General features: G+C 39.9%; 1 protein-coding gene across 11 annotated transcripts in view; it reads left to right on the top strand.

The window, feature by feature from the left end:
- The window catches only part of bptf (bromodomain PHD finger transcription factor), a 145,525-nt gene that overhangs the window by 111,074 nt on the left and 10,095 nt on the right, over positions 1–24,356 (top strand). For all 11 annotated transcript variants that reach the window (XM_043715056.1, XM_043715058.1, XM_043715055.1 and 8 more), the window contains 10 exons: positions 214–349; positions 2,787–3,022; positions 3,700–3,922; positions 4,476–5,119; positions 8,269–8,354; positions 15,034–15,259; positions 17,275–17,522; positions 18,455–18,628; positions 20,241–20,433; positions 21,927–22,011. In XM_043715056.1, the coding sequence (XP_043570991.1) occupies positions 214–349; positions 2,787–3,022; positions 3,700–3,922; positions 4,476–5,119; positions 8,269–8,354; positions 15,034–15,259; positions 17,275–17,522; positions 18,455–18,628; positions 20,241–20,433; positions 21,927–22,011 (2,251 nt within the window). The remainder of the gene's footprint in view (positions 1–213; positions 350–2,786; positions 3,023–3,699; positions 3,923–4,475; positions 5,120–8,268; positions 8,355–15,033; positions 15,260–17,274; positions 17,523–18,454; positions 18,629–20,240; positions 20,434–21,926; positions 22,012–24,356) is intronic.

Here is a 24,356-nt window from a genome sequence, read left to right as displayed (position 1 = left end):
ATCATATTGCAGTCAGCTATTGAACAGTTTGAGCTCCATCGTGCCAGAGATGTAAAAAAACTTAATTCTTTAGAATGTCAGCAGTTAGGCCTGGCTCTCTAGTTTTGCTAAATTTTATTGTCTCATGGCTTTTAAAAAGTACTGAATACAACTTTTACCTACATGCTTTAATGCAGTGCTTTAAAATTAATGTACTGGGATCTTTTATGCTAGGTCCTTACAACAGGAGGAGCAACACAGATACGTCCTGGCGTTACAGTTATAAGAGCACCTTTTCAGCAGGCAGCAACCATTGGCAAAGCTATTATCCGTACACCTTTGATGGTCCAGCAAGGTATACTCCCAGCAAGTACGTTCATCACTATATTTCTCAAACCTATAAGTTTAATTGAGTTGATGTATTTATCAGACCTGGCCCACCCTTGACAAAGCCTTGTTGACTGTCTAGTATTAACTTATTTTTCTGTAAATATATATTTTATCTTAGCCCCATACTGTGGCTTCCATCACTTTTCCCACTATTGATATCAAGGTGACAGGTCTATAGATTCCTGGGTTTATCCTTCGCACATTTCTTAAACCAGTGTCATGTTTGCAATCCTCCTAGTACTAATCCTGTATGCAGAGTGGTCTGGCAGATTTCTGTCAACAGCTCTAATTTGCTGTCTTTCTTTTCTCAGCAATCTAGAATGTATCCCATCTGGGCCTGGTGTCTTTACCTGAAGTGCTGCTAACCTTTTTTAGCACCTCTTTATCTAAAACTATCATGATTCATTGTTCAATGCCCATAGTTTCAATTGGGCAATTGTCACCATTTTTTAATTCAGGAAAGACAAGCAGAGTACTCGTTTAATACCTATGCCATACCATTTGCTTCAGTGAGTAGCCCTGGTTGTTCCTTTTGGGCCCCACTTTGTCCATCACTAATCTTACTATTAGGATGCTTGAAGGAATATTTTAGTATTTGTTTTAGTGCAACCTGCCATCCTTTCCTCATGTTTCTTCTTAGCCTTCCTAAATGCAGCCTTTGCCCCTCTCCTGCATTTGAGATACTCTTTCTGATTTATATTGCTATTATTATTTTGGTATGCATTGTGTGTTTCCTTTTTCTTCCTTATTTTCTCATCAATATCCTTAGTCATCCAGAGTACTTTAGTTTTAGCATTTATTTCTCATGGGTATGTACTAACTTACACCCTAGTCATCTCCCTTTTGAAAGTCCCCTATTTTTCATCTGCTGTTTTATCCACCATACTGCATTTCCAATCAACCTGCTCCAGTTCAAATTTTACCCCCCTAAAATCTGTCCTATTCCAATCTGCGATCTCAAGCAGTCATGAGTAGGAAGGGAATAGAGGGGTACAGATTCTGTAAGTGAAGGCAGTTTTATTATTGAAGGACAAAATGTGTTGGTGTTGACTTGGAGAGTGGAAGGGCCTGTTCCTATGCTACATTGTTCTTTGTTCTTAGTCTTTGACTGATTTTTATCCTTTTCCAATGTAATACTGAACCTTATTGTGATTGCCATTTCCAAAATGCTCCCCAGCTGAGGTTGCTGGAAAAGCGCAGCAGGTCAGGCAGCATCCAGGGAACTGGAGAATCGACGTTTCGGGCATAAGCCCTTCCTCAGGCTTATGCCCGAAACGTCGATTCTCTCCTGTTCCCTGGATGCTGCCTGAGCTGCGCTTTTCCAGCAACACATTTTCAGCTCTGATCTCCAGCATCTGCAGACCTCACTTTCTTCCCAGCTGAGGTTGTCCACGTAGCCTGCTTTATTTCCTAGAACTAGATCTAGCATAGCCAGAGGACTGGAAATGTACTATTCCAGAAAGTTCTCCTATATACATTGCAGGAATTTCTCCCCTTCCATGTCCCACATTCTACCCTTTCCCAATCTTCCCTAAGATAATTGAAATCACTAATTATCACATTGCTACTGGTCATGCAGATTTTCATAATCTGCTCTCTTGTACTCCTCCCCGCTATTTGAAGATTTATAATAAATACCTGATGAGGTTGCCCTTCCTTTCCTGTTTCTCACCTCCAACCATTGCAGTTCAATGGCCATTATACTATCTTTGAATAAGCTTGCTATCCTTCCATTTTTACCTATCCAGTTTCTACATGTAGGTTTGCTTGCTGAGCTGGAAGGTTCATTCCACAGAAATGAATACTTCATACCTATGTATTTTCCTCAGTGGTCCTCACTGTTTAGTGATCACATGCAATATCAGAAAGCCCAGAGTGCTTGGAACATTGAAGTACTAATTTTGTTGCATGCAGGGTTTTATTTTAGATGTATGTTTTACTCACTTCTACGGTATGTAGTTTTATATGCTCTCTTGCAGTGACAAAAGTTAAGAATTTGGATTCTGACCACCATATTAGAATCATAGAGTTTTATAACACTACAGAAACTGTTAAATACATTCAGTCTATGCTGAATCCAAGAAGATTTATTCATCTCATTCGAATCAGTCAGCATTCTGTCGACCCCCACTTTGTTTCTATTTTCTTAAGTATTTAACTTCTTTCCTATCTTTTCTGATGTTGCTTCATAGTTTGGCATGTCATTGGTTTGTAAGCAGTCGATGTAATGTGCAAACTAAGGCTGCATATTATTTACATTTCAGAAGAATAATCTTCGGCATTTAAATTAATTTAAAGTTGAGCAAAGGTTTTTCAGTGTAGATTGTTCTAATATTGAAGGCAGGTATTCATTATGACATAATCTAACTAAACAAATCATAACTAAACTTAATATAGTTGCTTTGTTTACCTTGCAGCTCAAAACCAACAGGTAGTCACGCAGATTATCCGTGGACAGCCAGTAACAACTGTGTCAAGTACAGGTAATTTAGTTCAGAGTTCAACCCAGAAGATGGTGACTACACCAACTACAGCTATGCAACCTCTCCAAAGCCGGCCTGCCACACCACAAGGTCAACAGCCAGCTCAGCGGCCACAACAAGGACAGGTCAGATTAACAATGGCCCAGCTAACCCAGCTCACGCAAGGACAGGTTAGTATTGTCGAGATTAAACTGGGAATTGCACATAATTTTGAGAATGCTTTTAACTGCAGATTTGAGCAATTATAAAATGCCTATTTAACTGTCAATACCATACATTCCTTTAGTCAGTAGCATGTGTTCCATATCAGCAAAATTTAAAAGTTATTTTAATTTGTTGCTATGAAAGTTAATGTTCCTGAAAATTCTAAGTCATAAGACTGTCATATCTTGTTTTAAAGTTTTCTTTTCTGAAGCACAGCAATTTTAACAGTCAATGCACAGAGGATTTTCTAATTTGAAGCTCTGTGTTGAAAGTTTAATTCTACGCATTATTAATATATACCATACCATTGATGTATTCAGGTGTGATTTTGAAGTTGTAAAATCTTATTACATGAGGCTCAGGTCAAATTGAATCCATCACTTATCTCAAAGTTTGGTGATGTGTGGTTCTTTAACAGCAAAGCACAGTATTAAATTTGAGTTCCTTCAGAGAAGAAGAAAACCCACAAAATATCTCACTACTAATTGCAAGCTGTTAATTTTTTTATTATCGTATTTTGTATGCCATCGTGCCTCTTCGCAACTCCTATAAAATCTCGGAAGCAACCTTTTTTTTGCTGAAAGATGTGCATAATTATGCAGGTAAAACTTTTCTAATTGGTGATATGTTACTTTCCTTGTAGAGTGGAGGTCAGGGATTGACTGTGGTGATCCAAGGACAGGGGCAAACAACTGGACAGCTTCAGCTTATCCCACAAGGTGTATCAGTAATTCCTGGGCCAGGACAACAGCTAATGCAGGCAGCCATGCCAAGTGGAACAATTCAGAGATTCCTTTTCACACCTCTGTCAACAGTAACAGCATCGGCTGCTGCAACAACAGTAGCTTCTGCAACAACAGCATCAAGTAAGGCAATTCCCTAGCTGTCATTTATTTTCAATGTATTAGTTAAAAAAATTTGTTAGTGAACATTTGGGGAATGTATTCTCGAAACATGCTCAGCTCCTCTAAAAAGAACTTTTTTTTTAACTTTCAACACAACACAGCTAGCCAGTGAATTCATGTTAATCATAGATATCACAGGCCCAATAAAAATGCAATATACTTCAGACGCTGGAAATCTGAAATAGAAGATTAACTATATGAGAAATTCCAGTCGGTCTAACAGTACCTGTAGAGAGAGAAACCTGAAGAGAGACTCTTCAGAACTGAAGAATAAAAATAAGTGTTCTTGAGGACAAAAATGCTACTCAAATGCTATGCTTCTTTGCAGTTAAACATCAAAACTAATTTAATTTGGTGCAGGAAATTAACTTCTCTAAGTTGTTGCACTAATAATGTTGCAATTTATTTTTAATGGAATACTGGTTTTACTTAATATTGCAATTAACAGTCACTTTTAAATCGTGTATAATTTGCATGCGATACTGAATATATTGTATTTAATTTTATTCTGCAGCTTCAACAGAACAGAAACAGGTGCAGACACATGTACAACAAATACAAACTCCGATCCAGTCATCACCTCAGCTACCACCACCTTCTGCTGTTCAGACTTCAGTCACCTCTCAGTCATTGACCTCCATACAGCCTGCTCAAACGCAACCAACACAAGCCCAGCCTGTGGTCCAGGTACAGTCTCCACCACAAGTTCATCCTGTTGTCCAAACACAAGCTCCACCACAAACGCAAGTTCCTCCAGCCCAAGCTGGAAATCAACTAAATGTACAGTCTCCACCGCGACCACAGTTACAGCCTCAGCAACATCAAGCAACTGTTCAGACAATAACTCCACAACCTCAGCTTCATCCTCAAGCTCCAAATCAGATGGCAGCTGACACCCAAGCACTGCCTCAGGTCACCCCAGGTGTGGTTCAGCATCAAATTAAACTCCAGGTCCCTGTTCAGATTCACCAACCAGGTCTGACTGCAGCTCAACAGATTCAGAATGTGGTCAGTGTGCAAACAGCCAGTGTCCAGGAGCACCTACAGAGAATTCAACAAATCCGTGAGCAACAACAGCAAAAGAAACAGCTGCAGATTGAGGCAAAGAGGGAGCACATGCTACAGACTACAAACCAAAATGAAATTATTCAGAAACAGGTGAAAAACTTTTGATATGAGAAATTGAATGTATTCACTGGGTACCTTTTTGTAAGTGTTTTTGTTGCAGCTGCCAAGATTTTGAGATTTCCTACCATTACTTGTGAATCAATTTCAGTACAAAAATATAGCATTACACTCTGCGTTTAAACAATGAATTTGCACCATTGTACAGAGTTCTGTTCAGAATTTATTTTCTCTTCAAGGCACCTGAGCTCATTCATGCCCTTGCATTTGGAGATGCACAGAACAGCTGGAGTTTCTTGTCCTTTATGTTTAGAAAGATCATTCCCTCCGCTTACTGCCTTTCTGAAATTCTGAATTAAAATTGAATTTAAGAGCTGCAGTTCACAATTTGTGTATCAACTCTGAAACAAATTTCAAAATAAGAATTCTTGGAAGCAAATCAACAATACTACAGTATTGCATTATAAAAGGCTTTACGATTGCCACGCTCCTGGTTTAGTTCCTAAATTGAATTAGTCTCCTTTGTATTTACCTACTTTCCCTCTTGATTACTCCCCATACTACTTGTGATGGTATGGCACAGCATGAGGTTGAGGGAAATGTGTTTCTTGTCAGGATCTCTGCACAATGCAATCTGCCTAGTTATGTAGTTGGTAGGTTTATAAATGAAATGTTAAAACAAATGAGGGCAAAGTCATCTTTGCAGACTGAATTTTTTTTGCAACTAATCTTTAAATTTGGTCAACAATTCAAATTTAATGCTACTCCTTGTCAAACCTATGAAGTGAAGTTAATTGGATCAACCACGTATGAGGGACTCAGTGTAATTAGTGAATTTTATTTTCGATTGTGACCTTGCATGCGAGAAAATAACCGCCTCGACCAGTCGACCCCCCTCCCCCACTCCAACCTCTCACCCTCACAACGCGCAGCCCTCCAGTCCTTCTACTCCAATCCCGACCTCACCATCAAGCCAGCAGATAAAGGGGGCGCAGTGGTAGTCTGGCGCACTGACCTCTACACCGCCGAAGCCAAGCGCCAACTCGAGGACACCTCTTCCTACCGCCCCCTCGACCATGACCCCACCCCCCATCACCAAACCATCATCTCCCAGACCATACAGAACCTCATCACCTCAGGAGATCTCCCACCCACAGCTTCCAACCTCATAGTCCGGGAACCCCGCACTACCCGGTTCTACCTCCTTCCCAAGATCCAAAAGCCTGACCACCCTGGCCGACCCATTGTCTCAGCATGCTCCTGCCCCACTGAACTCATCTCTACCTACCTCGACACTGTCCTATCCCCCCTAGTCCAGGAACTCCCCACATACGTTCGAGACACCACCCACGCCTTCCACCTCCTCCAAGACTTCCGTTTCACTGGCCCCCAACGCCTCATCTTCACCATGGATATCCAATCCCTCTACACCTCCATCCGCCATGACCAGGGCCTCCAAGCTCTCCGTTTCTTCTTCTTCTGACGTCCCCAACAGTCCCCTTCCACCGACACTCATTCATTTGGCCGAACTGGTCCTCACCCTTAACAATTTCTCCTTCGAATCCTCCCACCTCCTCCAGACCAAAGGGGTAGCCATGGGCACCCGTATGGGCCCCAGCTGTGTCTGTCTCTTTGTTGGCTACGTAGAACAGTCGACCTTCCGTAATTACACCGACACCACTCCCCACTTCTTCCTCCGCTACATTGATGACTGCATTGGCGCCACCTTGTGCTCCCACGAGCAGGTTGAGCAATTCATCAACTTCACCAACATGTTCCACCCTGACCTTAAATTTACCTGGACCATCTCTGACACCTCCCTCCCCTTCCTGGACCTCTCCATCTCCATTAATGACGACCAACTTGACACCGACAGTTTTTTACAAACCCACCGACTCCCACAGCTACCTGGATTACACCTCTTCCCACCCTACCTCCTGCAAAAATGCCATCCCATATTCCCAATTCCTCCGCCTCCGCCGTATTTGCTCTTAGGAGGACCAGTTCCACCACAGAACACACCAGATAGTCTCCTCCTTTAGAGACCACAATTTCCCTTCCCACATGGTTAAAGATGCCCTCCAACGCATCTCGTCTACATCCCGCACCTCCGCCCTCAGACCAGACCCCTCCAACCGTAACAAGGACAGAACGCCCCTGGTGCTCACCTTCCACCCTACCAACCTTTACCAACCTTCGCATAAACCAAATCATCCGCCGACATTTCCGTCACCTCCAAACAGACCCCACCGCCAGGGATATATTTCCCTCTCCACCCCTTTCTGCCTTCAGCAAAGATTGTTCCCTCCGTGAGTACCTGGTCAGGTCCACGCACCCCCCTACAACCCACCTTCCCCTACGACTGCAGGAATTGCAAAACCTGTACCCACGCCACCTCCCTCACCTCCATCCAAGGCCCTAAAGGAGCCTTCCACATCCATCAAAGTTTTACCTGCACATCCACCAATATCATTTATTGTATCTATTGCTCCTGATGTGGTCTCCCCAACATTGGGGAGACTGGACGCCTCCTAGCAGAGCACTTTAGGGAACATCTCTGGGACACCCGCACCAATCAACCACACCGCCCTGTGGCCCAACATTTCAACTCCCTCCCCCACTCTGCCAAGGTCATGGAGGTCCTGGGCCTCCTTCACCGCTGCTCCCTCACCACTAGACGCCTGGAGGAAGAACGCCTCATCTTCTGTCTTGGAACACTTTAACCCCAGGGCATCAATGTGGACTTCAACAGTTTCCTCATTTCCCCTTTGCTGTGCTTTTCCAGCACCACTCTAATCTAGACTCTGGTTTCCAGCATCTGCAGTTATTGTTTTTACCTGCAAGAAAATAACACCTGGAATTACCTTAGATGAGAAGTTGAATGTCATCCATATTATCATTGGGCGAATGTATGTGGTGCTGGTTGAATTTCACTTTTTTTTACTTTTCTATCTCCTTCACTCTCTTTAGCAAAGTGTCTGACCTTCCTTTTTGTGTTTTTTTTGCCTCCACTGATTACTCTATACACACCGTAGCCCAGCAGAAAAAACCCTGGGTATTGCCAAAACGCACTGCATCAATTGAGAACTTTCTTTCAACTAATCATTCAAATTTGAACATCTTTAGTACTTTTATCGTCTGCTATCTTCTATGAAGTAATCGTTTTTTTCCTTGTTGCTAAGGTTGTAATGAAACAAAATGCTGTCATTGAGCACTTGAAAGCAAAGAATCGGATGATGTCGCCTGCAGAACGAGAAGAAAACCAGAGGTACTTATTTAAAAAGCATAATATTATTTGGCAGAGGTTCTGTAGTTGTAAGTAGATTTGAGGAGTACCCAAATGTATAATTTGAAATTGCCATCTATCCTAGTCACCTATTTGATACTGTTCTGTTCTTCTGTTAGATCATATTGATCTAATTTTAACTACATTCATGTTTGCTTTTACTCCAAGACTTTTGATAACTCTGTCCAAGAAAAGCTAACAGTTTTATTTTTGCTGTGTTCTCGATTTGAAAGTTTCTTTTCATCTGTGTTTTTTGACATATATCACATCATTGTAAAACTTATATTGTCATTTTCTGGACAATATCAATTTTAATATAACATATTTAGTTATGACTAGCCAGCCAATATTGATTAAAAAGAAAAGGAAATATTTTTGTTCCCAGCATTTCCTGTTTTATATGAAACATTATAGTTTGAAGAGATCTTTGCTTCACATTTTTGGAATAATTCCAAATTTCCTGCTAACAAATAAGTCCTTAAATCATGCCTGCATCACTGTTCAGCCTCTCCCACAACGTCAGTGACAGGTGTTTGTTTTTTGAAAGAAGGGGATAGCATCATTGATACTTCTGCTTGAGAACTTGATTTGGAACTGGAAATGCAGATTAATGTGACTCGTGTATCTAAGACTATAGTTCTGTGTTGTTTTTCTTTGTACGTTATTGACAACACTGAGGGAAAATCTTAACAAACTGGTTTTAAATGGATCTCCTGTGGGTAAAAATCTCAATGTCTGGCAGGATCTGTGGAGAGAAATCAAGGTTCATGTTTCAAGTGCAGTAACTGAGATTTCCAGCAGTTTCTGTTTTAGTTTTATTTCCAGCATCCTCAATTCTGTTGGATTGTTTGTCTTACGTTATAAAAACATTTACAAGAGGTAGATTCTTACAATTTATATAAAAGGCCAAATGTTCTCTTTTGGTTGCGCTTAAATGCCAGATTATTAATTGCCGTGAGATAAAGCCGTACACCAAAAGTGTTTACCTCAAAGTACCTTTTCCTGGGCCATCTATTAATAGTTGGACTTGAATGATGCAGAAAGTCTATGTATGTAATAGAGGAGACAGCTAATTAAAATGCTTGGCTTTACTTTCGTGTTTTAATTGGTGCAGCTCTCAATCTAACAAAACATACTGGAGGATTATTCACTATAATCCTTGGGAATTGCTTACTACTTCTTCACCACCTTTGTCAACCATTGCTAAGGCCTTCTCACTGAGGATTTACAGCTTCAATTCATGCATGCTAAAAGTTTGAGTTTTGTTTTTATATTTAAAAATTCTATTTTAAGGTATGACAATTCAATTCACTTTTTTTTAATGGCACATTTTTATTAGAACAAACATTTATTACCATCCTAATTGCGCTTGATGAGTGGCTTACTAGGTGAATTCAGAAGGCAAATGAAGGTTCTGGTTCAATAGAGAATCACGAGGACATGCCAGCAGCAGCACCAGGCATACCTTAAAAAAAAAAAAGAGCTGTCACCCTGGTGAAGCTTCCAAACATGACTACTTGCATACCAAACAGCATAAGCAGCAAATGCTAAACAGAGTGAACCGATCCCACAACCAAAGGATCAGCTCTAAGCTCTGCAGTCCTGCTACAACCCAATCATAATTGGTGGTGGGCAGTTAAGGAACTCATTGGAGAAGGAGTCTCCACAAATATTCCCATCCTCAATGATGGAAGAGCTGATCACATCAGTGAATAAGGCTGAAGCATTCACAGCAATCTTCAGCCAGAAATTCCAAGTGGATGATTCATTTCTACCTCCTTTGGTGGTCCCCAGCATCACAGAAGCCAGTCTTCAGCCAATTTGATTCACACACCATGTGATATCCAGAAATGGTTAGAGGTACTGGATTGTGCAAAGTATTCGGGCCCTGACAGTATTCTGGTAATAACGCTGAAGATTTGTGCTCCAGAACTTGCCACTCCCCTAGCCAAGATGTTCCAGTAGAGTTGCAGCACATCTACCCAACAATGTGGAACATTGCTCAGTATGCCCTGTACAAAGTAAGTAATTTCCAATCCAGCCAATTACTGCCCAATCAGCCTCCACTTAATCTTCAGTAAAATGATGTAAGGTGACATCAACAGTGCTATCAAGCAGCACTTGCTCAGCAATAACCTGCTCAGTGACACCCAGTTTGGGTTTCACCAAGGCCATTCAGCTCCTGACTTCATTGCAGCCTTGTTCAAATGTGGACAAAAGAGCTGATGTGAGAGTAACGACCCTTGAATCAAGGCTGCATTCGACTGAGTTTGGCTTCCTGGAGCCCCAGCAAAACTCTAATCAGGGGCAAACTTTCAACAGATTGTGGTCATATCTGGCTTATAGGAAGATAGATGTGATTTTTGAGGGTCAGTCATCTCCGTTCCAGCATATCTCAGCAGGAGTACCTCAGGATAGTGTCCTAGGCGCAACCATCTTTAGGTGCTTCATCAACAACCTTACCTCTATCATAAGGTCAGAAGTGGGGATGTTCACTGATTGCACACTGTTCAGCACCATTTGTAACTCCTCAGATACTGGAGTAATCCATGTTCACATGCAATAAGATCTGGACAATATCCAGGATTGGCCTGACAAATAGCAAGTAACATCTGTGTCACAAATGCTAGGTAATAAACATCTCCAGTAAGAGACTATCTAGCCGCCACCTTTTTTTACATTCAATGGTGTTGCCATCAATGAATTCTCCCACTACCAACATTCTGCAAGTTCCCATTCACCAGAAACTCAGCTGGACTTGCCATATAAATACAGTGGCTGTGAGCAAGTAGACTAGGAATACTGTGGCGAGTAACTCATATTCTGACTCCCCAGAGTCTACAAAGCACAAGTTAGGAGTGTGATGGAATACTTGCACACTGGCCTGGAAGAGTATAGTTCCAGCAGTACTCAAGATGCTTGACACCGTCCAGGACAAAGCAGCTCACTTGATTGGCATTACATCCACGCCTACTATCTATGCTCAGTAGCTGTAGTGTGTACTATCTACATGATGTACTGCAGAAATTCACCAGAGATCCTTAGTGTCTTCCAAACCCATAACCACTTCCATTTAGAGGGATAAGGGCACCAGATAGATGGCATTGTCATCACCCGTCATCCTGACTTGGGAATATATTGCCGTTCCTTCAGTGTGGCTGGGGCAAAACCCTGGAATTCTTTCCCGAAGAGTATTGTGGATCTACCTAAACCACATGGACTGCAGCAATTCAAGAAGGCAGCTCACCACCACCTTCTCAAGAGCAACAATGGACAGGTCAGACACATCCCATGAGTGAATAACAAAAGTTGTCCACAACATTTCTGTAGTTATGAAGCCAAACAAATGTTATATATATGCTTTTGAAGGTGGTGAACTGCTATCAAGATACCACTGTCGTCCATCTGGTGGAGGAATACCCATAGTTTTACTGGCACAGGAGTTTGAAGATTTTGACCAGTGACCATGCGGGAATGTTTTCTTTTCCATCTATTGTGATACCCTTTGCTTTTTGGATGGTAAAAATTGTACTAAAAAAAGTTGCTGCCAAAGAGTCTTGGGAAATTTTTGCAGTGCATCCTATATGTGGTAGACTGAGGATGGAGGGAGTGAATGTTCAAGTTGGTGAATGTTGAGCCAATCAGGCAGGTTACTTCACTCTCGATCTTACTGTGCATTGAGTGCTGTTTGAGATTCAGTCATCCAGGCAAGCATGGAGTATTATATCACACTCTGATCTGTGTGTTGAAGATGATGGACAGAGATTGGATCAAGAGGTGAGTAACTGGCCTCAGAATTCCCACCCTCCTTGGAACTACAGTATTTATATGTCTGATGCAGTTCATTTGCTGGTCAATGGTGACCTCTCAGGTAATGATAGTGAGAGAATTTAACAATGCTAATGTCAAGGGGAGATGATTAGATTTCCTGTAGTTGGAGAGTGCCATTGCCTGAATGTGCTGTGAATATACTTTTGTTTATCAGCCCAAGCCTGAATGTTGTTTAGTTCTTGGCATATATTGGCTTGGACTATTTCAGTAACTTGCAGAGTTGCGAATGGTACTGAACACTGCAATCATAGTGAACATTGTCACTTCTGACCTTTTATGATGGAAGGATGGTATGAAGCAGCTGAAAACATTTGGGTCTAAGGCACTACTGTGAGGTATTCCTGCAGTGATGTTCTGAGACTCTTTAATTAACCTCCAGCAATCACAATTATCTTCCATTGTGCTGAGTATAACTCCAACCTAATGAAGAGTACTCATTGATATCCATTGACTTCAATTTTGCTCTGCCTTCTTGAAGCTTACACAAGCTCTCACTCATCTACTAGGATGGGATTTTAACTCATAACTTATAGCAGTAGTTTAGCTGTTTGCACTACCAGTATACCCAACATGAGGTAGCATTCAAGATGGCTATCTAGAGCCATCTGTGTGCACACAGTTTTGGCGTGTTAGTCTTCAACAGCAAATGTGGTTGTGCAAGTATGCTTCTGTGCATAGATGATCATCACAACTGGTGCGCATGCAGTTTTTGTATTAGCTTTGTATAAAACTGTAGTAAACTTGTGTTGTTGAATAGACTGAGCTTAACAGCAGTGAATTATGAAATGGCAGAATGACTGTGAATGTGCAATCTATGGTGTTGGAAAACAAAATGCTAGTAAGCTACATCAAGATAAGATCCCATTTGTTGTAGGTGAGTTTGTTTCCAACCTGTGAATATACGGCCAGTGCATTTTTAAGACTGGCAGCTCCTGTTCATTTTTTTGGCAGTAATATAGCATTGCAAGACTGTTTCTGCACCGATGTGCTCAGTGCTTTACTTAAGTGACATTGCAATCTTACTAACAAAATTACCACCACTTGCAGTCCCTCAGGTTGGTATTTACATTATCAAATCCAATTAAAGGTAAAATTTAATACAAATACAATTTTTGACATCCTGAGATTGAACACTGCTGTATCCCCTGCATGTTTAGTATTCGTTATGTAGCGTTTAGATTTTCTCTTTTGAATGAGAAGCATGCATGTTACGTTCACATTAACATTAACTTTGTCCATTAGCCTTATAGAAGACTTGTATTTCAGTCTTGATCTCAGAACATCCCAGAGGGGTTTACTGTTTTGAAGAGGAGTCACTTATAATGTTAGAAACAGAACAGCCACTTCAGCTGGTGATCATAATGAGATTTCTTTGTTACTTATGCTGCCTCTTGAGATTTATACTGGACACAGAGATAATGATTCTGGGTTTCAAAATAAGTAATTGAAATAATTTGTGAAACTTCAACCCCCATAATTCAGACAAGGCTTCAGTTTGACACTTCAGTTAAAAGGTTGTGCCACCAACAGTGCAACATTCCTTTGAGTCTGGAGTGTCAGGCAAGAATTGTATAATCATAAGATTTGAACCATCCCACCGTCTGATACAGAAGAAAGGTCCTGCCACAAAACCATGCTAATAGATATGCTGACAGTTGCATATGTTAAGCAGTATTGATTTAGATTTGGGAGCAGATTGTATACTTGCACATCCTGTTTTCATGATTTGTGACTAATTATTTTGTGAATAAATTGCTCTGCATTCACATGAGGGAAAATGGATAATGAGTAACAGTCTATTCATTAGTGAAACTTGATGTCATCGCAGGTAGAGGTAATTAAATGTGATGCTGTTCTAAAGCTGTTTTTATCGAGTGTATTTAAAACTTTAAAGGATGGACAAAGATAACAAATTCATTTTCTTTGGAATTGTATGACAGTTCAACTGAACAGATTTCCAACTCAACTAATAATTCCTGAACCTGCTTATTTCCGAAGTGTAGCTTCCATGACTGCCCACAATCAAGTTTTTTGTTCCAAAATATGTCATTGCTCCAACCACGAAATCATCGTACCTGTTGATTATGGTACGAGTTCATGGTTCATCTTATATGCTGCATTACACCTTGCAGATCAAAATATTTCCTGGTTTAATCCCTTGTTTGTGATAATAGCCCCTAAGGACGATACAAGACCATTCCTCCTTGTCACCAAAATTGTCCACCACCTGCTTGGTCATTCCTCTCAACAGAATTGAGATTGACCATAGTAGCCTTGGCAATCTCCGATATAAACGAGCTGTTTGGCATCTGATTAATTATCCTCAGAATTTTGAACTGGAATGTCAGAAGCTTTAAAAAAATTCATGTTAGCTTATTTTCAAGTTCATCATAAAGTGGGAATCTTGTCGAGATTTACATAGATTTTCCTGATTTTGCCACAACTGTTTCTCCCTGAACCAAGTAGTAGCTGCTATTCTAATAGCGGCACAATTATTCAGCTAATATTCTTGCTCGTGAAGAATAAGACTGCAGTGTCTGTGAAATCCATCATACAGCAGGATATTAAATGCTTTCACTGCAGTAAAATGTCTGAAGGAAGTTATTCAATCTGTGATCCTGGAATTGCATGTTAATATGGCAGAAGACAAAGTTGTGTTTTTTTTTAATGAATCCATTGGCTGGTTGTTTGTAATGAATGAGGAAATTATTATTGTTCGCAATAGTTTTTGAAGTTGACAAATGCAACATGATTCATGAAGAAAAACTAAGTCACTGAAGTATGTGTCAGAGGTCTGTTTCACTTTGTTTATTTCTCTCTTTGAATCCAGAATGATTGTCTGTAACCAGGTTATGAAGTATATTCTGGATAAAATTGACAAGGAAGAAAAACAAGCAGCGAAGAAACGGAAGCGAGATGAGAACGTAGAGCAGAAGCGCAGTAAACAGAATGCTACCAAGCTGTCAGCATTGTTGTTCAAACACAAAGAGCAGTTGAAGGCTGAGATCCTAAAGAAAAGGGCGTTATTGGACAAGGAGCTTCAAATTGAGGTGCAGGTATGTGACAAATAAACATCAAGTCAATTTTTCTTTGAGGCACTTTCAGGTTCATGTAACTTCTGCAAAGGTAGCAAGTCATCTCATTGCAGCCCCTATTGCGGCAAAAATAAAAGCTATGATTTTTTTTTTCTCCCCATAACAAGGTCCCAGGAACAGCAGTGCAATGATTACTGTAATATTTTTGGTGATGTCAAGGGAGAAATTTTGAAGAATCAGAAGGGCAAAGCTATTCTTTGCATACTACCATGGTTTTAGATGTTCAGAACTCAAGTTGAATTGCATAGAGTTGTGAATTTTTGCAAACATTTCAGTTCGCCATGCATATGCCTGCATGCTCATTAACTAATTATGATAACTATTCCACAGATCCCATTTTCCCACAATGTTGAAAATGGTTCTGTCTCAAGTATATGTCTGATTTTATTGTGAAAATTACAATTGCATCTGTCATCTACACTTTCAAGTAGTGGATTTCAAATCAATATTCATTTTTTAAAATATTTTTCCTCATCTCTCTGGTTATTTTGACAATATTTTTAGCTCTGTTTCCTCTGGTTACCCTTATTAACTCTACCAAATACCCTCATCATTTGGGCACCTCTATTAAATGCCCCTCCTAATCTTTATTCTGAAAGGATCAGTTCCAGTTTACACAACATTCCATATCATTGATGTTTCTCATTCTTATTCTTAGTGTCCTCTCTGAATCCTTCCTAAAGCATGGTACACAGAACTGACAGAATATTTTTGCCGAGGCCTCATTAGTGTTCCACTGATGTGCCTCTAACTAGAGTTTAACTGTGGGTTGACTAAAATTGCAAAAAGGGCCAGAGATATGAGGTTGTATATAAATGTTTGGCATAACATCCTTGTATGTGTGTTTGAAATCCTTTTCTAATGCCACAGAAATTTATACACTTTTTTAATTGAACAATGTATCCTGTCATCATCAAAATTTCAGATCGTGAACCATCCCCACTCCTCCACAGGTCTCTGATCCTGCTTACTTTTAAAATTGCACTATTTAGTTTATTATTGCCTCCCTTCATTCTCTCATTCTTCACATTAAATTCCATCATCTCATTACTCTGCATTAACTTGGATTTATGTCTGCACATTTCACCATGTCCTGAGCTCTCCTACTCCCCCCTTGGTGTTCACTGCATTTCCAAATTTTGTAAGTCATCTGCAGGTTTGGAAATTATGCGCTTTGTATCCAACGCCAGGTTCTTTATAAGTGTCATAAAATGTTGTGGTCTTAATGCTGATCTCTGGGGAACATTGCTGTGTATTTCTGTCCAATCTGCAAAACAACAATTCAGCACTACCCTTGATATTCTGTCTTTTAGCCAATTGAATTTAACCACATTGCCACTTTAATTTTGAATTCTGTTAATATTGTTACGAAAACAGATACGCTCCCCTTCATTCCTCTCTGGTTTTTTTCAAAGCAGACATCTTCCACCTTGAGTTTTATGCAGTTTTTTTTTTTTTGTGTATTTTCCTGTTCTGAGTTCAGACAGTGGTGCAGTTCAGTCTAGGTGGAATAATGCCCTTATGTGCCAAAGGATGGAACACATTGCTTCCAAGGAACTTTACATGACAATTCAGCCAAAAACTATATTCAGCTTACTCATCTGAAACAGTCAGTTTCCACTGGCAGGCAATGCCAACATCTCTGCCTCAAACTTATCTCATGTAGGCCAACTTAAAATTTAGCTGCCCATCAGCAACACTTAAGCTTATAATAAACTGTCTGCATTCTGGCCATCAGTACTGGCACCAGAGTGTCCTGACTAAGAGACCAAGAAGTGATATCTAAGCTTGAGAAAATAGTACAAAATGTGGCAAACCTTTGTGTGATATTTTTACTTTGAGATGTACAGGATGCAGTTTGCAGCAGTGTATTAATGCACGAAGGTGTTCTGTGTTCTTATGCAGTTGATCTTATTCTCTATATAGCTGCTAAATCAGTTTGTTGCTGTTGGCTGAAATTTTGTTTGTTTTGGTAGGAGGAGCTGAAAAGAGACAGAAATAAGTTAAGGAAGGACAAAGAGAAGGCACATGCAGCCGCTATGCACACTGCAGCCATTGCTGCTGCAAATGCTGTACAAGCTGCTGTGACACAGAAGCGAAAGCGAGAAGAGGAGAAAGAGCCTGCAAAGGTCAAGAAGAAAAAGATGATTTCTACTACCTCAAAAGAATCTAAGAAGGACACAAAGCTTTACTGTATCTGCAAGACACCTTATGATGAATCAAAGTACGTGATCATCAAATGTTTTCTTCTACCTGTATTTATCATAATTTTTCCAATTCCTTTCCTTATTCCAAGCAGATGCTTAGACCATAACTTGTAGGAGCAGAGATAGACCAATTGGCCCATTGAGTCTGCTCTGCCTTCCAGTGAGATCATGCTGATCTGATAGCACTCAACTCCATTTTCTTGCCTTCTCGTTATAACCTTAGATTCCCTCACTGATGAAAAATTTGCCTCAGCCTTGAACATACTTAATGACTCTATCTCAGTAATACAGGTACTGGTTCAGTGCAGCTGATGTTTTTTGTTTTCCTTGGAAAGTGGTTTTCCAGTTTTGAACAGAGCAGGAGATACTGGTGAGAACCATCTCATTTTCTACAGTGAGTGTCTGAATAGAAAGTGGACAGATTTTTCGAGTTACTTTTTTGTGATTGGAATTAGACATATTTCCAAAATGATAGCAAAGAAGCTATAAATACTCCCCCCCCCCCCCATCACAGCGCTTTTTGCCATTTTTGGTTTGCTTTTGCTTCCTCATACCATGCACAGTTTTTTTTTGTATTTTCATTTTCAGCTTCTCTTATCCATGTGACATTCCCAACCAGTCAAAGGACATTTTATACTACATTTGTCATGGAACACTGACTGGTGTTTAAGTGTAGTTTTCATTTATTTGAACCCCTTCCGTTTTAGCTGTTTTCTATCTCTCGCCCCCTCCCCCAAAAGGACTATCACACCACTCAGACAGCTCCAGTGTCCTGGCTGAGATTGGGGTGCTGCTGTGTGGATTGCTGAGAGAACTAATTCGTATCATACTCTGGGCTTGGCACCAGTGTGCTGCACCACCACCACCTTGCCTCTACATAAAAGGCTTGTGGCTCACCGAAACGAGAAAGAAACTTAAACACACTCGGATGTGTGTGTTCGTTTTTCAGGTTCTACATTGGCTGTGATCTCTGTACGAACTGGTATCATGGAGACTGTGTTGGTATCACAGAAAAAGAGGCTAAAAAAATGGATGAGTACATTTGCAATGAATGTAAACGAGCACAGGAGGGCAGCAGCGAGGAGCTCTACTGTATCTGTAGAACACCATACGACGAATCACAGTAAGCTGAAATGTCAACAAAGACTTTTTATTGCCCTGAGGTAGTTTCACTTTTGAGTATCAGGCCTGCAGTACTGTCCTCAGATGTTTCTTACGTACCTATTGTGATGCAAATTGCATGAAATCATATTAAGCTTGCCTGTGATATTTGATATAACTCTGCTTTTGAAATCTCCCCACTACGGATCATTGATTTCATAATTGGTGTTTCTCCAGTGTTTTCTTTTTTTCCACTTAACTTTGCGCTGATGCACTTGTTATACATACAAATCTCCAGTATCTTCGTTTCAGCTGTTAAGGTTGCTAATTGTTTTCAGTCCCTTTCCTTTTTCTTTATTAAAGTTACTGGCTCCTGCCTGTGCACTGTCCCATTGCCTGTCAGAGCATTTTAGTAACCTGACCAAACAAACACACTTCATTTATGAGTTTGATAGTGAAGATTGGCAGGCTGTAGATCCATGTGAGATGTCACCGCTAAGCTAGTCATGTCCTTACCAACCATCAACAGTTTGATCAAAAATACCAATCAGATTAAGAGCCCTAAATGTTCCCCACCCTACTTAGCTAACCAGGAGTATTAATATCACTATCCAATGAGAGATTGACAAATTGCAAAGACTGGAAATCAAGCCAAACTTCTATATGGCTCTGTCGCTATTGTCTGTCTGAGCCACACTAGCTAACTGCAGCACTGAGTATGTTTGATTTTTAATCTACTTGGGGAACTTTGCAGAAACACAAAGATTGGCCTTTCAGGTAAGAGAAAAATGCTTGATTTCAGAGACACCAGTTAAAAACACTTGAACTCTGCAAGAGGGATTCAGAGTAACAGCTTTTGGAAGGTTTGTGACTAACATACAGTGGAGTTTTACAGGTTTCAATATCCTAGTTGCTGCTTTGTTTAAAAAAAGCTCTGCTTTGTAATTTTGACAAAATTTAACATGCACTGATGTCAAAAGCAGAATTCGGTCCAAATGTAGTGTCACAAAGAATGTATACATATTTTGAAAATATATTTGGTAAATTCTTGTCTTAATCTTGCTGTAATGTTCATTCCCTTTGTGGCAGTTTTCAATATTTTGAAATACAAGCAAAATGGGTAAATTATGTTTGATCTACTTCCCAATTTAAAAAGTATGTAGAATTCTCCAACCCTCAACCTTGAACGTATACTGAGAGACTTTTGATATTGTTTCCAGATTTGAATTTGATATTCTTTTCCGTTTGGGTTTTCCTCCCTTATCCTCCACTAACTCCCCAACTATCGACTTGTTTGGTGCACGTTGACACTTAGATTCTACAGGGTCCTTACACAAATAGCCATCCTTTGTTTTAGCTTTCATTAAGTTACTTAACACCAAAGTTCTTGGATAACTGTGCAGGAATAGGGAGCTACAATGATACCTGGTTAATCCCCTGATTGTGATTTCACCTGGGGCCTCCTAATCTGCAAAATTTAACTAGTTTTCCAGTGAATACTTGGTGTGATCAGGAGGGAAGACCCTGATAAAATAATGAATAAACCATGGTGCATTTTGTTGATGCTATTGATTTGGTTGTTTTTCTTAACTGCGAAGATCAGAAGAAAACACTTATTTTTTTTAAACCCATAGGTTTTACATCGGTTGTGATCGCTGCCAAAATTGGTATCATGGGCGTTGTGTTGGCATACTACAGAGTGAGGCAGATCTCATTGACGAGTATGTTTGCCCACAATGTCAGTCTACAGAAGATGCTATGACTGTTCTTAGTCCACTTTCAGACAAAGATTATGAGGGTCTTAGACGAGTGCTACGCTCTTTACAGGTGAGAATTTACAAAATAATTTCTAAACTTCTGTCAACTTCTTGTTCTATGCCTCTTGCATTTATTTTATATTTTTCTTCTACTTTCACCCAAAAGCTTCCCCTTCCTCTTAGTAGAAACGAGGGGTGACGTTACTGACCTTGCTGTCCTTTATCTACTGCCACCTGGTAGCTGGAAAGAAATAAACTTGATAGGGAGGGGTTTAGGCTTAGAGACTCTGAGACTCTGAGAGCATTTTACACCAGGTGTCTCTGCTGGTGGAAAATCCAAACCTAAAGCAAGTCTGCAGTAAGCTGGTGATTTCTTTAAAAGAACTTTCAAAGCTATTTTCTGCCATAGTAAAATAAAAAGTGAATTAAATATGTGCATATAAATTCTGTTCAAAGTTAATCCTTTTTTCAGTTTTTTTTTTAAAACTAACCTTCATTTCGGTTCACAACATTTAGGTTCTGCCAGTGTTTAGTCCACTGAAATACATTGTTTTATTCTGTTTTCTACTTCGAATCTATGATGTAAGTATGTCTCTCATCCTCATCTGTGACTTAAACAGCCGAGAAATTATTAACTAGCACAACTTGAGCCTCCCTGGTTCAATAAGCTTTGTATTTAGAGATGGGTTTACATTAACTTTTTCTTCTGGATTTTGAAATGGGACTTGACGATGGATTTATGGAGGCTGAATGAAACCCTGATAAATCACACTTTGTGCTTGTCATTTGGCTTGTATTTAACATAATCCATCTTTGAGCAGTCAGGCTTAAGATGAGAAGTTCCGAGCGCCCTAATTCTCTTCATTCTCACTCATTCCCATGATACATTTGTTCTGCACTCCTGCCCAAGATCAAGTATAGGAATGCCAACCTGTGTGAGAAGACGCAAGATGTAACGTGTTTTGTGATGGTACTGTTCAATATTCGCAACAACTGTGATTAAAATTGAAGTTTCCAACTGATTACTGCCCTTACCAAGCTGCCAGTCTGAAGTTACTTTTGGCTGATGTTAAACATTCAAGCCACAGTGCATGCTGCTACTAAGGGGATAAATGTGGGATCACATTCCACATATTTAATTCTGTAACTTAGTAAATTGTTCAATCGGTGGAAAAATTGCAGCCACGCGGATGACAAGCAGATTTGGAAAGAGTGATGTATGTTTCAAATTTCCTTTCCCTTCCTCACTCTAGTTTCCAAATTTCCTGCTGCACTCCTGAAAGCAATTACTTATTGTAAGGTGTGATTCTACAGCTATTGGCAATCCTCCAATTTTTTTCTTTCCAGTGTCCTGACAATGACGAGCAGGCATATTAAACATATAAGATCACTGTGTCATTCTCCAGAATGCATAAAATTAACAAACTGAGTTTTTGGCTACACCTATTTCACGCTGTTGACCTTGTTTTCACTAAAGTGTAATTGATTGTCTGCGTGAGAACACCATACATCCATGATTCTAATAAAGCATTTTGAAGCATAAATTCTTAAATTCCTCAACAGGCTCATAAAATGGCTTGGCCCTTTTTGGAACCAGTAGATCCCAATGATGCACCAGATTATTATGGCATTATCAAAGAGCCAATGGGTAAGTCATTCAGTTTTTGTGCTTTTTAGTCTAGTACTAAGGTAATTTTATTAGTTACTCTGTTGAAGTTGCCCTCTGTGAAGTACGTGGTCCAGTCCCAACTGTGGCACTCAGGATGAAAGGATGCTTCATCAGTCAAGGGTGTTCACATTTTTTCAAGCTGACTGAAATGCAATTTGAACAGGACCAGGAGTCGATTACCTGACCTCAGTTTTGTGCAGTGACACGAGAAAAGAATGAATGGATAATCAATGTTTCCTGTACAATTTAAACTGTCCTTGTGATAGAATAGCTTGCTGTTCCATTCCATGTCTGAGAGGGTGGTACTTGTAGGCTGCTGATCTGCAGAGCCATTTTGCAGCTTGGGTCAGGCACTTCAGGGTGAGTGCAGGATTTGAAGGTAGAAAATTATTTTTAAAAACACCTTGTGCAGGCATGAATGGATCAATTTCATGTCTAACTTAAGAGTATTCTTTTTTAAAAAATGCTTCAGTATGTGATCTTGATAAAATTCAGAAGCCATTGGAGTGATCTGATGGAGGTTTATATTGGAATGAAGAGAAGGTTCAAATTTAATTGAAACATTCACTTGAAAGCCAGGTAGTATAATACCGAAAGTGGTGTTTAAAACCAGATCTGATTCACAATTTGTATAATATTAATAGTGGCCTTCAGTTAATCTCATTGTATCTGATCAACAATTTGTTTTTTGGAAGTCGCTCATGCCTGTCATCTGGCTCCATTTACTTCCAGAATTTAATTTGCAGAAGAGTAACCCAAACAACAAAGTAGACTGTGTTATAAACTTGGAGAGCTGCATGTTGTTATGTAGATGCAAAATCAGGGACATAAATATGGAGATGAAAGGAGCTTATTTCCTTGGTCTTTCACACTTAAGTAACTGTGGCCTCATGGGTGATGACTGTTTCAAGGCAGTAGCCAGGACATGCAATGATAATAATCTGCCTCCACAAGGCATTAAGCAAGTCTGAAGAATGTTAACCATTCCTTATTTAGCAGAAGGGGTGTGAAAAACATTTCATGATCCAGTCGATTAAATCATATTTCTGAGGTTTATTGTGAGACTTAATTTATTATGACATTTAAATAATGCTTAAGGAACATTAAAAAAATGTTTGTTGTTCACAAAGAAAAGTGACAAGTTTTCTCAAGGGGGAGTTAAGAAAATTACTGTCATTATAACTAGACTACTTTTAAATTTTTGGTTGTGGCATAAGAGTTGCTATTTAGGAGAGTATTTCTCCCCTCTTTGGAATTGAGTTGCCTACTATTGGATTACCATTCTCAGTTCACTCTAATAACTCTTTGTCAGCTGAAAGCCTGTTCAGTTTGTTCACAAATTGTTCAGCTGTGAAGGGCTTTTAAGCTGAACTGGCTCATGCCCTCACCCAGTTTTTCCATTTGTACTTTGTCAGGCAGGACATGCAGGATAGCAATTCAGTAAAATTCAAACAGCCATTAAAAATGGATAAAACAGGAAAACTACTGCCTTTAATTGAGTTTTTTTTAAAAGCCAGTTAGTTGTGAAGAGTTCTTGATAGCAGATTAAATCTCGAATGAGCAAATTGTAAATTATTTAGTTTTTCCTCACATGACATTGCTACATTTACAAATCACTTGTTAAATTCGTGCTGTCTCATTTGCTATCTATTTACAAGTGGGAACAGTTTCTCCCTAGCTTCTGTCCAGACCTCTGGAACTTTCTATTACACAATTTCTTAGCCTTCTCCCAAGGGGAACAACCCTAACCCCTACAATCTGTTCTCATAACTTAAGTTCGTCATCCCTGGAACCATTCTGAAAAAACCTCTTGCACGTTTTCAAGTACATTCACATCCTTCACCCAGAACAATAACAGATCTCCACCTGAGGTCTTAGAAGTCTCTTGTTTGGCATAACCTTCCTGCTGTTGTACTCTTGCGCCTATTAATAAAACCTAGGATACTGCATGCTTTATTAACTATTGTCTTCACCTTCAGTGATCTCTGCACATATGCACAGACAGGCCCCTCTGCTGCTACATCACTTTAAGAATTTTATGCCTTATTTTGCATTGTCCGTCCATGTTCTTCCTACCAAAATTCATTACCTCGTACTTATTCACATAGATTTTTGTCTGCTGCCTCTCGACCCTCTCCACCAACTTGACTGTGTCCTTTAGGACTTCCCTGCACACCCAAGATCTAGATAATTAATCTGTATCAGGAAAAACAAGGATCCCAGTACCAATCTCTGGGGAACTCAACTACAAATCATCGTCCAGTCCAAAAGAGATTCACTGACCATTACTCAGTTTCCTTTTGATTAGGCAATTTTATATCTGT

This window comes from Chiloscyllium plagiosum, chromosome 24 (assembly GCF_004010195.1).
Source record: "Chiloscyllium plagiosum isolate BGI_BamShark_2017 chromosome 24, ASM401019v2, whole genome shotgun sequence".
In the NCBI taxonomy this organism is placed as follows: domain Eukaryota; kingdom Metazoa; phylum Chordata; class Chondrichthyes; order Orectolobiformes; family Hemiscylliidae; genus Chiloscyllium; species Chiloscyllium plagiosum.
This window is presented reverse-complemented; position numbering and strand designations above follow the sequence as displayed.